At 30.6% G+C, this 15,993-nt stretch overlaps 1 protein-coding gene across 1 annotated transcript; it reads right to left on the bottom strand.

The window, feature by feature from the left end:
* Positions 1-668: 668 nt before the first annotated feature.
* LOC133285485 (non-specific lipid transfer protein GPI-anchored 1-like) lies at positions 669-4,594 on the bottom strand. The gene is made up of 2 exons (XM_061482723.1): positions 4,113-4,594; positions 669-1,109 (listed from the first exon to the last, which is right to left on the bottom strand). Exons 1-2 carry the CDS (start codon positions 4,471-4,473, stop codon positions 889-891), a joined length of 582 nt encoding a protein of 193 aa, XP_061338707.1. The 5' UTR covers positions 4,474-4,594; the 3' UTR covers positions 669-888.
* Between the last annotated feature and the right edge of the window lie 11,399 nt (positions 4,595-15,993).

The raw sequence follows: 15,993 nt of genomic DNA, 5'->3' as shown, positions 1-15,993 counted from the left end.
TCAAGTTTAAAGAAATGTTTGACTTATTTTTCTTTTGCATTTTGACTTTTAATTTTCAAAACAAAAAAAAACACATAAAACATATATAACTATTTTACAAAACAATTTTAAGGAAAAAAAAAAACACAATAACCTTAAATTGCATCACGTCGTATTACTTTCAGACAACGTTTAGGGTGGTCTAGAGGGCCTGAATGCGATGTTTAAATTCCCAAATATACAAACAAAGCATAAAATTGGAAACTGTCAAAGTTTTGAAGAAATTATAATTTGATAATCGCAGTACATTGTCAACGTATTTTTCTTCTTTTTCCATTTCATCTTTAATGTTTTCTGAAATTCGTCCATATTACTTTGGGGCAGCGTCTTCCCATTGATCTCAATAAATAAATAAAAAATCTAACATTATTAATCCTTAAGGAGACGTTTGTTACAGAAATTTTTTTTATTTGTCCGGGAATTTCGATTTTCAAAAATATGATTTTTACATTCAGTTTACGATAATATCTGGAAATTTAAAATTTTAAAAATTTCAATTTCCCTGAAATCCGGAAAAAAATCCGTGTACCAAACGGCTCCTAAAGGATATATAATGTTCATATAAATCCAAGAAGGTCTAGATTGACCAAACGAAAAATTAAGAGTAAGCAAACAATTTAAATCTCCGAATTTTCACCAGTGATCTATTATATTAATTATAGGAAGCAGCAGAAAAGAAACAAGTCAACGATAAAGGGAAATTAAAGGCAATCAGGTCCCAAAATTCGAGAAACCAAAACAGGCCATAGATGCAAACCAATTTAATTCTAAGGTTGCAAAGTCCTAAAGAAAACAGATGCAACACACACCCAACTAGCTTAGTAATTAGGTGAAGCATTCAATCCCCCATCATGTGTATATGCTGACAAATGTGGTTGGAATTGCAACAACAACAATGGCCAAAGCCACCGCCATCACTTCGGCAATCATAGGAGGTCTAAGCATACTTCCATACGAACCATTTGGGCTCGGTGGGGTCGAAGTTTCTGGGACTGCGGTTGCAGGAGTTGCCTTTGAAGCATTTGTGAAGATAGCAGCATCGGGGGAATTTGGAGATAGTCCCAGAAGTTCTGTCCACAAGAATCATATTATATATATATATATATATTAGCATTTCTTTTTAAGAAAGACTCACATGTATAATTGGTCATTAATTACTTAAATTTTCCCTAATAATTCACACTTTAAGTACTTTGGATTTCTTTCTTTCAGGTGAGATATACAAAAGCGGGTATAAAATTGAAAACAATTGGCGAACAAAGGTGGGCACAGTTGGCTAAGGGTTTGGTCCATACTCTTCAAGGGCGTGAGTTCAAACTCCGCTGACCGATGTGAGGATTTTGTTGGTGGGTGATATGTAATCCTTCCCCTCAAAGAGGTTGGGAAGTCTTCCCTGACCCTAGTGGGATACCTAGCGAAATAGCAGTGTCTCACTCAACTTAAACTTTTTTGTATTAAAAAAAAAATGTAAACAATTATGACTTATGAACATACAGATACAGTACACTATTACTCTACTATACACAAGTGATGACTGTACACAAAGTTAGTGTTAATCAGCTCAAAACATAAAAGCTAATAATTAAATGAACAATACGACCCTAAGAATCTCCCTTTGGTCATATATAAAATTAATTAATGCCAAGAATCTGACAGCGTTAATTTTTGTTTTTTTTATCTTATTTGAAAGTAATGAATATTTATGGCACCATCCTCCTAACCAATCTAGATGAGAAGTCCGCAATTAATATGTATCCTCCTACCCAATCTAGATGAGAAGTCACATCATTTTTCATTACTATTCTTTTTACATATTTTAAAGAGTAAATACTCTTTTTCCTCAAGAACGAAAAAATAAGGAACCCAATTTAATTTACTTTTTTTAAATTAACACTTGATTTTTTTGAAATTCAAAATAAATTCATATTAGCCTTTTTGAGAAATTATCATAAGTTTTTTTGAATTTTTGAGGAACAACGATTCAACTAATTGAATCTAATTTGAATTTTTAATGGATGACAAATCAACTTTTTTTTAAAATAATTAAAATAAGACCCGTGTTTTTTTGAAAAAGAATATTTCCTCTATTTTAAATTAGAACTACGTGCTAAGTCGAATTTCCAATTCGAATTGTTGAAAAACTTAACAAAGTAGAGAGAGAAAATGTGAAAGAGAAGATACACTTTTTATTATCTCCCTTTAATATATTTTTTTAAATAATTATAAAATCGTCTCACTATTTTTGATTTATTATTTTCTCTATTTTTCTTATAAATTCATAAAAAAAGAAATAAAATATATTTTTATAATTATCAGTAAAAACATAAACTAAAAATAAAGACAGGAAATAAATCAAATTTCTAAAATTCACTGAATGGGTAAAAAAATATTTACAAAAAAATACGACTTATATAAAACAAAAGAAAGTAACCAACTACTTTGTTATTTTTCTTTCAAACTTTAAAATATTCATACATGAATTAAAAAAGTGAAAGAGAAATTAACAGTGATAATAAGTGAGTTTTAAAAGCTGTGAAATCTTTTTTGTTTTGTTTTTATTGATTATAATTAGAAACACAAATCAAACACACACACACACACAAGAATAAAGCTCGGACGTTCATTTGCATTGATTAAAAAAATAGATAATGTTTCATTAGTTTTCTAAAATGATGGATAAAAAGAAAAAGAAAAGAAAAAACTAAAGAGACGTAAAAAAAAAAGGTATGGTACTCATCAAACTAGCTCATAAAATTTTATAATTAATGCTAACCGAATTCAGATCATACTATATGCATGGTAAAGCAAATAAATAATTTCTAAACTCTGATCACCCTATCAACTGAACAATTGATCCGTCACTCAATAGGTTCCACAAATTCAATAGTTTGAAATTAAAATTCAAAAAAAAAAATGTAAGCAAACAAGAAATTGCATCAGTTGATAACTTCGCCTAATAAATGAAAGAGTTAGTGCTATAGTTGCATTAAAACTTGAATTAGATGAATAACTATTGTTTCAAGTGATAACTAATTTGTTTCATTTAATCATAGGGAAAAGAATTCTCAGTAGAATTCTTCCTTCCACAAGTGATAGATCGAAAGACTTGCAACAACTTTTTTTTATTTTTGTTTTTTAATAAAAAATGAGACTTATCACATCTTATGTCTATAAGAGTGTTATTAAACCCATGTCTATAAGAGTGTTATTAAACCCAACCCAATCGGAGTACTGGGTTACTGGGTCGGACCGACGGGTCATTGGTCGGACCGGTTGACCCGTATATATATAGATATATAAAAATATATATAAATATAAACATATAAATTCAATTATATTCTTCATATTTAAAATGAATTAAATAAAATTCATTAAATAAGCTAAAAAACATGAAGCATAAATAAAAAAAAATACATATTATTACTATATCAATTTAAATTGCAACTCATAATCCGCATAAACATACCTCTTAATGACATTGAACTCATATTTTTCAAATTCAACTACATTAAAAATGACATACGTCATAATCTCTTAATATATTATTCCGTAAATTTCTTCATTATTAGAAGCTAAAATTTGAGGTCATTGTTGAAGAGTATCCTAACAAATAAAATTAAAAAAAAATTAAAATGAGTTGTATTTTTTTTTTTGACAAAATGAAGCAATTTTTATTTTTTGATTTTTTTTTAAATGCATGACCTGACCGGGTCACTGGGTTTGATCAGGTTTTGACCGGGTCAATGCATGACCGGTCCAATGCTTGACCCAAACCGATCTAGTCACCTGGTTCTAGGTCGACCGGGCCGAGTCGGGCCGAATTTTACAACAATGGTCTATAATAAGAGAAAAAATTCTCCTATAACGTAATAAAAGAGGAACCATAAGTTTTGAATTCGCCCCATAATGGAGAGAAACTTTGGCGATGAAGACCAAAATTCGGTGCACCCCTTTCTCTTAAATAGAGGGAGAGCACCAAAGTTTCTCTCCCTAATCCGTGCTCGAATCAAATTATTTGAGAAATCGATTAAGATACGAAAAAAAAAAACTTTGAATTAGAAGAGGGAACTTACTGGGACAGTCACTGATGTTGGCGTTTTTGACCTTACAAACAGAAGGGAGTTGAAGGAGCTTATCCTCTTGAATACCCATGCTTTTGCTTTCTGGGCTACCCTTATGAGTCTGTTGAATGATGTAGCACAAGCACACAGGGGCAGTGTCCTTTATATTCGTAGCTGCATCGCAGCATTCTTTTGTTGGTTCTGGTGCCTTCCCTGTCGCGAAGTTCAAACATGGAATCACTTTCTGAATCACTTGCGCACACTTGGTAGCCAAATCATCTGCTCCATTGCCTTTTTCAATGGAACCAAACACAACCAGCACAAAGAAACATAGGCACAAGAATTGAGCTCTACTTTGTTGCTGCTTCTTCATCTTCTTTCTTAGGGTGGTGGATTTTGTGATCTCAGAGTTCAATGTTTTAAGGGTATATGTTTGTTTCAGATTAGCTCAAGTTTCAAGAACGAGAGTGAGATGAGAAACAGCTGTGGGAGAAGTAATATGGGTGGTCTTGTCTATTTAATGTTGAGAGATGGTGCTCTAATTAAGACTATGTCATATTGGAAGGTAGCGTAACGCCATTACTTTTTTTTCTTTTTTGTTTTATTATCATGACAATTTTCAACTATCATTAATTCTGTGTAATAAAATATTTATTTATGTTGTTACTTTTAAAAATCATTAAATGTGTTTCCAGGAATAGTGTTTATTTAATGGACTTTATATTCATTTATTTTAATCAAATTATTTATTTTTTATTTTTTCTTAAAATATTTAAAAACAATTTAAAACAAGCATGTATTTGGATAGTTTGAATTTTAAAAATTACTAACCTTCTCGTTTGTCGTTTGTATTTAAAAATATTATTTAAATTTAAAAACACTTTTGTTTAAAAAAAATTATTTAAATACTTTTATCAAAGGTGAAAATAATAGTTTTTTTAAAGAAAAACTTTTTTAAGAGCTTAATCAAATCGATCCTATTTTAATTACTTAAAAAACTAGAGAAAAAATTATTGATTTTCATAATCTTTCTTTAAAATAAGAAAATATTAAACAATACACTTACGTATTTTTATTTGGATTGTTACGCATATTTTTTTTTACTTAAATTATTTTCTTAAACATTTTGATTGTTTAAACTTTAAACAAAAAAATAACCAGTCAAAACACATATTTGCAATATATGATCAATAAACTAAATATTGAATAATTGGTTAAGAATGCCAGTTAAAAATGAATAATATACCAATTCTCTCTTAAACCAAAGAGATAGATTCTTCTTTTATACGAAATAGATCCTTATAAAATTTGTACTTTTTATTTTTTGTTAACATTTCTCACATACATAATTATGAGAAATTTTTTGAAGAAAATTATTATTTTTTAAATTTAATCCAAAAATACATATTTGGCTGATTTAGTTGAAATAATAAAGTTAACATTTTTTTTTAATTTAAATGTTACCGGAATAGGTTAATCATTCGGATCATGAGTAATAATTAAGTAAAACAGTTATAAAATTTGAATTCCATTCAAAATAACTGAGATATAAAATTGCTAGCTAGCAAAAGAGATTCAAGGAAAAAAAAAAAATGGAAGGTGAGATTTGTGAATTACACGATTATGTTATATGAGAGGTTGTTTATTATTTATATATAAATTAATAATACTAATAATTTTGTCACTCTTTATTTTAGATTTTTTTTATCTTTCATTATCATTATCATTAATTTATTTAAAAATGCTTAAAAAAAATTATGGGAAAAGTGTTTATTCTTTAAAATTACACAACTTATATCATTTCGCTCTTACAAAGAGGTGAGACCCACATCTTTATTTTTTTTGTCAACTCTCTCTCCTCCTTTATCTATCTCTTTCTCTCTTAAAATAACATAACTTTACAAAAAAAAAAAAAAATAACATAACTTTACATCCTTTAAAATGGCACATAGTTTTCCCTTCTTTTATATTAAATAGCATTGCAATGATTGAAATGAATCCTTTCATTTTAAAATTTCAGAAATAGTTATGTGAAATTTTGATATTTAATTGAATTCTATTTATTTAATACAAAAATTTTACACATAATTTATAATGTGAAATTTTACTAGAATCCCCTATGATATATAACAAGAATGATATGAAGATAGCTAGGAGGGTGCAAAATAACCAAAAAAGTGGGTCGAACCATGAACCGAACCGCCCCATAAAATAACCAGTTTTTAAAAACTAGTTCATGAACCGAACCGGTTTTTAAAGAACCGATTCATGAACCGAACCGATATTTAGAACCGGTTTAAGAATTAAACTGATTTTTAGAATCGGTTTTAGAATCGAACCGATTTTTAGAACCGGTTTAATAACCGAACTGGTTCCGAACCGAACCGAACCATTTTCAAATCAAACCAAATTAATTTTTACAACTTTATTTTTTAAATTTTAAATTTTTTTCTTTTCAAAAGATAGTCGACCCGAACCGGTTCCGAACCGGTTTTGAACCGAACCGAACCAGTTTTGAATCGAATCGAACCACTTCCGAACCGAACCATTTAAACCAATTCGTTCGATTTTTCAAAAAATTCGGTTCGATTCGATCCATGCACATCCCTAAAGATAGCTCCCGGGACATAAGCTTAGTGGAAAGGGTTGAAATCTAGGGTCTTGTGGCGGAAATACACCAAAGCACCAGGTTCGATTCATGCCTCGATGTGCACATCCCGCAATTTACATCCTCTCAAGATTTCTAAGGATGTGAGCTCGAGGGACGACAGTAATAGGCCGTAATTCAAAAAAATAAAAATGATATGAAGATAAGTTCAGAATAAATGAAGGGCTGAGATAGAGCTGTTAATATTTTCAAAAAGAAAAAGAAAAAAAGATAGAGCTGTTAAGTACATCGAAGCGAGGAATAACAGTGGAAACGGATATAAATGTGGCAGGTGTTGGTTGGAATGAGCATTAAGAGCTCCCTGTTGGCAGGCGGATATTAATTAACCTTTTGAACTTCTGCCTCAACCACTACGTGTCTCTGTCGGCGTCCGAACATATTTGCCACGTGGCTGACATGCTGTTCAAGGTTGTGAGATGTTCAACTTTATTTAAATCCAGTACAGTGTTCGACAGACAATATTGATGATATTCGAAGACCAAACGAACAATACATGGGCCATCATTTTATATAGCTTTACTAGTTTTTTGTTACTCCTAAACAATGGTACATTACTATAAATACTAGTTTGACTAAATATTCTTTCTGGTTCTTCAGTAAAAAATATGGGCCCAAATTAATTTTTGAGAAAAAAAATTTGACTTACAATTCTTCTAAAATTTTAATTTTTTAAAATTATGATTCTTTTAAAATTTAAATAAGATTCACGTTAGTCCTTAAAAATTATTTATATTAAATTTTTTTTTAAAGAATTAAAATATGTTCAGTAATTTTTGTCGAGGCTCCAAAATAAAATTTATTCTACTAGTTTTTTCGTTCGCATTTAAACTAACCACCTATTTTTATTTTTTTTTGAATAAAAGTTTAGGTAGGATTAAATACTGGTATTCAACTAGAGTTAAAATAGATCAGTGTTTTAAAACTCGGACCGATCATCGAACCTGTCGAGGTACTGGGTCACTGGTTCAACCGGGTTAAACCGGATTTACTGTTCACATATTAAAAATATAAAAATATTACTTATATTAATAAGAAATCACATAAGAAAATTATCAATGAGTTTCAAAAAATAAATTGATTTTCAATGATAGCAAATATTATATACTTCTAAGCTTCTAGCTCTAGACCATATCCTAATATTGGATTAAAATTGTAATATAAGTTAAATGCACCTTTTGTGCTTGACATGATACGGTTAATTAAATCATGATAACAAATAGTATGCATGAAATATACACTAAGAAAAAAGTGACACCGTTATCATGATAACAAATAGTATGCATGAAATATACACTAAAAAAAAGTGTCCACCGTTGAGATGAGATCATGAGACTATCAGTGTTTATCACCATTTAACTTCATGAGATCATTATAAGATGCAACTAAATTACATAAACGAACTACACTAATCTAAAATACCTTATTATTTTCACCTTACTTTTAATCAGATTCATCATAAAATATCAATATGATTTAATTCAAGAGTTCTTATCAACAAAAAAAAATTACCAAAAAAAAAAAAGGAATAACCGGTCTAACCCGAGACAACCAGGTCACCGGATCGCCGGGTTTCGGCCGGGTCAACTGGTCCAATCCAGGTTGATTGCAGAAGCAGTCAAACTACCCGCTCGGACTGGAAAACCCACCAGGTCACCGAGTCCCGGGTGGACCCGACCGGTCTGAGCCGGGTTTCAAAACACTGGAATAGACCCTTCAATTTATTTGAGAATTTCTAGGAGAGATTACATATTATTTAATTTTTTCTAATTTTTTTCTTTAAAAGCTTTTTCTAATCATTTACTGCCTAATTGATTTTAAACATTTTAGTTTTGTGAATACTTTTTTTTCCACATTTTTTAAGGAAAAGGAATACCCACACTATGAAAGGTGAAGGATGTGTGTTAAGAGATAAAATAAAATTTATTTATGTGTTTTATTTTACGGTTAGTTCTTTGGAGGATTAATTAGTGATATTATAATATCAGAGTTTACAATTAAATAGTGTATAGTATTCACCATGCGTATGCTTTGTTGGAATAGAAGATTCTATATGTTGTTACGGCTGTTACGGCTGTTACCAAACAGTCTGTTACCAAATAGTAAAACAACTTCCTAAAGATAAGTAACTACACCTAATTACAATAGGACTCAGTTATACATATCCTAACAAACTACAGGTTACAACATATCACAGCAAATCATAACAACATATAGAATCTTCTATTCCAACACTCCCCCTCAAGTTGGAGCATGAAGACATGAAATGCCTAACTTGGAAAGAACGGCAAGAAATGGAACACGACCAAGTGCTTTGGTGAAAATGTCTGCGAGTTGCAAATGAGAACGAACAAAAGTAGTTCGAATCGTCTTAGAAACCAACCTTTCCCAGACAAAATGGCAATCAATTTCAATGTGTTTAATTCGCTCATGGAACACAGGATTTGCCGCGATATGTATAGCGGCTTGATTATCACAACATAATTCCATAGGATCATCATGGATAACATCAAGTGAAGCAAGAAAAGACTTCAACCATATCAATTCTGCTGTCGCGGCAGCCATGGAGCGGTACTCAGCCTCTGCTGAGGAGCGTGAGACAGTGAGTTGCTTCTTTGTTTTCCAAGAAACAGGTGAGGTTCCAAGCATAATGAAGAACCCAGAAACTGACCGGCGAGTTAAAGGGCAGCTGGCCCAATCTGAATCACAGAAAGCATGAATTTTGAGATCACTTTTGGAAGAAAGGAGGATACCTTGGCCAGGATTCATTTTGATGTATCTTAGTACCCGAATGGCAGCCTCATAATGTGCTTCCTTTGGAGCTTGCATGAACTGTGAAAGAGTGTGCACTACATAACTCAAATCAGGACGAGTGATCGTAAGGTACACTAGCTTGCCGACAATTCTTCTATAGCGACATGGATCATCATAGTCAGGTCCATCTGCCAGAGCTAAGCGATGATTCTGTTCAATTGGAAACTGAACCGGTTTACAATCCAACAAACCTGTTTCTTTGAGGATATCTAATGCATATTTTCGTTGGCACAAGAAGATACCCTCATTGCTACGGGCAACCTCGATGCCCAAAAAATATTTCAAGTGACCCAAATCTTTAATTTTAAAACACTTGTTAAGATAAATCTTAACCTCTTGACATGCTTGGGAATCATTGCCTGCCAACACCAAATCATCAACATAGACTAGTATGGTCAAGAAGGTAGAACCACGCTTCAAAGTGAACAAAGTGTGATCTGCTTCGGATTGAACAAAACCGTATTTAATAAGTGAGGAACTCAACTTTGCAAACCAATTCCTGGGAGATTGTCGTAAGCCATATAACGACCTTTGCAAACGACACACTTTTCTTCCTTGTCCTTGATTAAAGCCTGCCGGTATGCGCATATACACTTCTTCGTCCAGTTCTCCATTAAGAAACGCATTATGAACATCCATTTGGTGCAAGTACCAACCTTTTGCAGCTGCAACCGAGAGTAGAGTTCTAACACTCACCATTTTCGCTACAGGAGCGTAAGTTTCATGAAAATCTTCTCCTGGAACTTGATGATTACCTGCAATTACCAACCTTGCTTTGTAGCGCTCGATGCTACCATTGGAATGATATTTAATTTTATATACCCATTTACATGGAAGGGCATGTTTGCCTGGAGGTAAATCAGTGATAGTCCACGTATTATTTTCTTCTAGTGCATGTATCTCATGAGCCATAGCTTTACGCCAAACATCATTGGTCATTGCTTCTTTAAATGACCGAGGTTCACTACCTGCATCAATAGCAGCAACAAAAACTCGATGTTTTGAAGAAAAATTATTAGTATTCACATAGTTGGCAATTGGATACCGTATACCTGAGGTGGAGCTAGAATTTTTATCTCTTAATTGATACCATTTATCAGTTTCATATTAATTTTTATCGTCTTCATTCTTTTAATAAAAAAAAGAGAAAAATGACGACAGGAATTTATAATGTGCAAGAGAAAACATGGTAGTTAAAAACTCATTTTAAAACTGTGCTTTTACACAAAAAAAAAATCATCAAAACATTCCAAATGCTTTTTTTTTTAATTTTTTTAATTACAATTTTACTTTTTACAAATTTTTATTTGCCTTTAAAAACTCGATTTTGGAAAATAAAATGATATCTGACTTAACCTTCTTTATACAGATCGGGAGTCATAATCCATATGTTTAGAAAATTAAAATGATATCTGACTTCTCTGCGATACTACTAAGACAAAATGCTTTGAATTCCTTTTGTCTAAAAGTCCGTGTACTGTTTAAAAAAAAATTATTTTAAGTATTTTAAAAAAAAAATGGTCCCTTTTATCGATGATTAAATGAGACTGCGGATTAATTATAAGAAATTCTTAACATGATAATATTTATATATATTTTTTTACAATTCTGAGATAATAAAATGACAGAAACACATGTTTTAATGCACTCGTTTTTTATTCTTTTTTTCTAAGTAAGACGATGCAAACAAAATATGAAAAAATAATAATAAGATACAATATTCATCTTCCAAATTCTTACATACTAGCGTCAAAAGGATATTCCCCTCCATTCTCAATTTTCACCCGAAACCCGTGACTCTCCTATTAAATTTAAGTTCATACTTCCTTGTTATAATTATGGGTTTTATTATTCTCCTTCAACATAAGATAAGTATCTTATGTTGTAGAGATAAAATAGGTGGGTCCCACCATTACAAGAAAAAAGAAAAAAAAGAAAAAAGTGAGGTGCGGAAATCGAAGTGAGAGAGTAGGAGAGAAGTAATCTTATGTAAAAGGAGAGTAATATTTCCCTATAATTATATATTATATCTTCTTTGTGAAAAATAAACCTAAATCCATACACAAAATAATATAACAACCATGAGACTCGGACATAAAGTAAGAAAGTTTACTCATACATATAGGGAAGGCAACTCTATCGCTGAGTGGCTTGCAACTCATTCAACTCATCAAGATTGGCAGCTGAATGTGCTCGACATTCCTCCAATTCCATATTTGGAGTTGTTACGAAACGATATGAAGGGAGTTAGTCTCTCAAGGATGTGTCCATCTATGTAGCACCGATATCGACACGTGACACGATACGACACGACACTCCGACACATAAATTCTAAAAAATATTAGATTTTGACATGTTAGGACACGTTTTGATATCAAATAATATTTTTAATTTATGTAGTGTATATTATATTTAATATTCAATAATTTAACAAAAAAATAAAATTAAACTTAAAATATTCATCAATTTTGTAAAGAAACATAAGATATCTTAAATATTTATATTAAATGGTAATTGTAATCTAACGAATCTAATAGTTGAAATTAAAAACTCAACGCAACGCAACCTTTGAACTTTGTTTGAATTTATATAATGCGTGTTGGAGTGTCGGAGAGTGTCGGGAAGTGTCGGACACGACACGTCAGAGTTTTTGAAGTGTCGGTGCTTCCTAGTGTCTATTATAGGTCTTTTAGTGTGTCTGTCTTAACTTTCCTTATTATTTACAAAAAAAAAAAAAAAAAAAAATAAAAGGTAAGAAAGTTCAGAACGCTTGGCTTTTTTACTTTATTGTTTCATTTTACTTTACTGTATTAATATATAAAATTTGTCAGTAATCTCTCGCATACCTCTCATCAAACCAATGATATCGAAGATAAACAGGGAAACAAAGAGAAATGAGAAAATAAACAGTGGTGATTAATGGTCTATTCGATATTTGAAAAATATTATGTGTGAATAACATTTCATTGTTATCCTCTTCCTACTCTGTCATTTTAATATCCTTTATTATGACATTACGAAGTTACCTCTTTGGTACTGAAAAAAACGCTCGCCCCGCAACAAGTGACATTGAATTATTATTCAGTGAGTTGAAACAAAAATTGAGATGTGATGAGTTTATCTGTTAAATAACATAACATGACAGAGTGGGTTTGCATCTGCTGGATTTTATAAAAAGTTTAATGTCTCTCGTATTATTTATAATAAATAAAATTATTTCTTACACACATATAAAAATATGTGAAATTTATTTTCTCTCTCATTTCTCTTCAATTACTCTACATTTATATCATATATTTTTATGTATATATAGAAGATAATTTTATCTACTATTACACGAGAAACATCAAATATTTTTATAAAAACTTCACAACCAAAATGACGTTTTCGGTTGAAAGAGCAAACCCAGTTTGGACTAAGAAGAACTAGAAAGATCCAACTAGGGGTGTAAATGGGTCAGGCTGGCCCAGCCCAGCTTCCGACCCGACCTACATTGAGCCCGGTTTAGACCCGGCCTTTCAGAAAAGTAGAGTAGACTTAGGCTTATAAAAAAGCTTATTTAACAAATAGGCCATAGGCCAATTTTGTTAAGCCCGGCCTACAGCCTTATAGACTGACCTATTTAATTTATTAAAATAAAATAATAAAATAATAAAATAATATATTTTATGTGGCAAAGACGCAAAGTACCAAATATCAATATCTCTTACTTTTTGTGCTATTTTATTTTATAAAAGGAAAACTTGTTTAATGTCTCCAAATTTTACATGTTGTTGCAGCTTAATACCATGGAACAATGGGTATCTTTGTATTTTTCTTATTTTTTCCATTTCTTTGACTCTATTCCTCTATATGATATACATTCTAGAGCTGAGGTATTATGTTGACTCTTTCTTGTTTGTCATTTTTTTTTTGTGAGAAGTACTAGTGCATGCATGAATGAAACTTTTTTTGCTCTATATAATTATTTTTTTGCTTAATATGTACAGTGGGAGGCCTCTAAGGCCTGTAGGTCATGTCTGGCTTTCTTATTTTTAAAAATAGGCTGGACTTGGCCTGCAAATAAAGCCTTTAATAAGCCAGTAGGCCAGATAGGCTAAATTTTTTTTGACGTAGACTTGAGCCAGGAAGGTCATAGCCCGACCCAGCCCAGCCCAGCCCATTTACACCCTAGATCCAACCCACTCAACTCTTGGCCCAATCTTTCGTATTTAAACCAATGCAAGATGGATCAATTATAGATGGTCATCTTTCATAGCACAACGCATTAACATTGATTCAAACAAAAGAGTGGGTTCACTGGGTTGTCATTTTAATTCTGCACGATTCCAGCCATCACCTCAACAAGGTCCCATTCATCGAAGGAGTTATTTTGGGTCAAGATCTCACTTTTATATGAAATCTAAGTTAATATGTCATCTTTATGGTCCAAACTTTATGCATTAGGATCAAGTTTATATTTTTCTATTCTATCTTTTGGATTTTTCTTTAAATGGTATGAGAGTCAATATAATTAAATCTCTATGAGTTTCATTCTCATCGACCTTATTTTATTAATAGAAATAATTAAATATTATGAATTTTTTTAACACTCTGCATCTAGGGCATGTTTGGTGCATAGTATAGGATAAGGCCTGATAGTATAAGATCTGATAGCATAAAGTCTGGTTGTATAAGACCTGATTGAATTTTAATACTATCCAGCGTTTGGCACGGTATTGTATAAAATAATATATTGTATAAGATAATATCATCTAATATTTGGTAATGCACTGTATAATACTATATATGATAAACATAAATTTTTTTAATAAAAATATCCTTTAATAAAGAATTTATATAATTCTTCAAAAAATATCATATGATATTAAATTTTATAAAAATTTATTGATCAGTGTGTCCAAAATATAAATTAATTTTTATAAAAATAAAAATATTCAATTTTTAAAAATTAATATATTAAAAAATTAATTTTTATTTTAATAGATTAATATTAAAATAATATATTAATTTTTGAGAATTACATTTGTCAACAATGTTAATACACCAATCTCTTACCAGGCCTTATCCCTCACCCTTAGGCCGGATTAAGTTATACATTGTTTTGATGTATTAAGAAATTATGTTGTATAAGCTTATACATACGATGGTCATACCAAACAACTAAAAATATCATAACGTATAGTATAAGCTTATACTATCATACTTTATACGTCATACCAAACAGATCCCTAATACATCATGCATCCTTCGAATATAAAATATATTAAAGAAATATAAAATTATTTAAATAGTCTCACTCAACAGCGTAATTTTTTAATTGAAATGATTGTTTACAACACTAGCTCATAGTAACTGACAAACCACATTTACAACTTGTTTTACGGATCTTACAAACCGAGTAGGTTTCATAACTAATTATGGTAAGTTTTTTTTTTATCATAAAACTTCAATTATTTCCAACGGTACTGCTGTTATATAAAAGGATGCATGCTATACCATTTTGTTGAGTTAATTTGTACAAAGATATATATAGTCAAATACTCAGCCACTTTTCTTCATTGAAGTTTTCAAAGATTGTAATAAAAGTATCCGAAACTCGTTTTTTTTTTCTTCTTCTTTTTCTTTTCACATAATTTCACATTTGCTCTATATATTTTTATGTGTATACAAGAAATAATTTTATCTCGTACAAAAACATGAATTTTTATTTCAATGTGACTTTTTTTAACCGACACCCACTAATACATATATTAAATACACATTTCTTGATTTAATAAAGAAATTATTGAAAATGAGATTAATTTTTAAGTAAATAGATAGGGTATATTTACTTTTAAATCTTAGAGCGTTAAGATGATAATAAAATTTAAATTACACAAAAATGCTAGAACTTACGTATAAAAAAAAGATATTTAAAAGAAAAATTCGTAAATCAAGTCGTATCACTGACAATTTATGTTGGCACGAAGAATTGCAAGTAAGAGTTTTATAAAAAAAATAAAAGTACATGTTACCGAACCTTGCTAAAATTTACACTTATGAAATATTTGGTACGGGAGAAATTTTTTATTACCAGTAACAAAAAGTTATTCGGAATGTGATGGAAATAATTTTTGCTTAGGTTAGTTACAAAAAGGTGTTTGGTAGGCACCAATTTTACTGAAAAAGTTGGGTTCTTTTTAGTAATACCACGTTTGGTAGATGTTAAAATATTGACGGGAATGTGCAGTGAAATTACGTTTTTACCTATTATGTTAAAATTATCAATGACAGAAACGTACGTTAAAACATTTCAGTCAAGTTTCAAATTTGCTTTTTCAGAAGTTGTACTCGAAAGTTACTTTTTCATGGCATTTTCATCTTAAAAATTGCAAAACAGGTATCTCAATTCGTGGATTAAATTAATACCAC

This window comes from Gastrolobium bilobum, unplaced genomic scaffold (assembly GCF_033153095.1).
Source record: "Gastrolobium bilobum isolate Gb01-03AN ecotype WA unplaced genomic scaffold, APGP_CSIRO_Gbil_v1 utg32472, whole genome shotgun sequence".
Taxonomy (NCBI): Eukaryota; Viridiplantae; Streptophyta; class Magnoliopsida; order Fabales; family Fabaceae; genus Gastrolobium; species Gastrolobium bilobum.
Note: the sequence above shows the minus strand (reverse complement) of the source record. Positions and strands in the feature narration are given on the sequence as shown.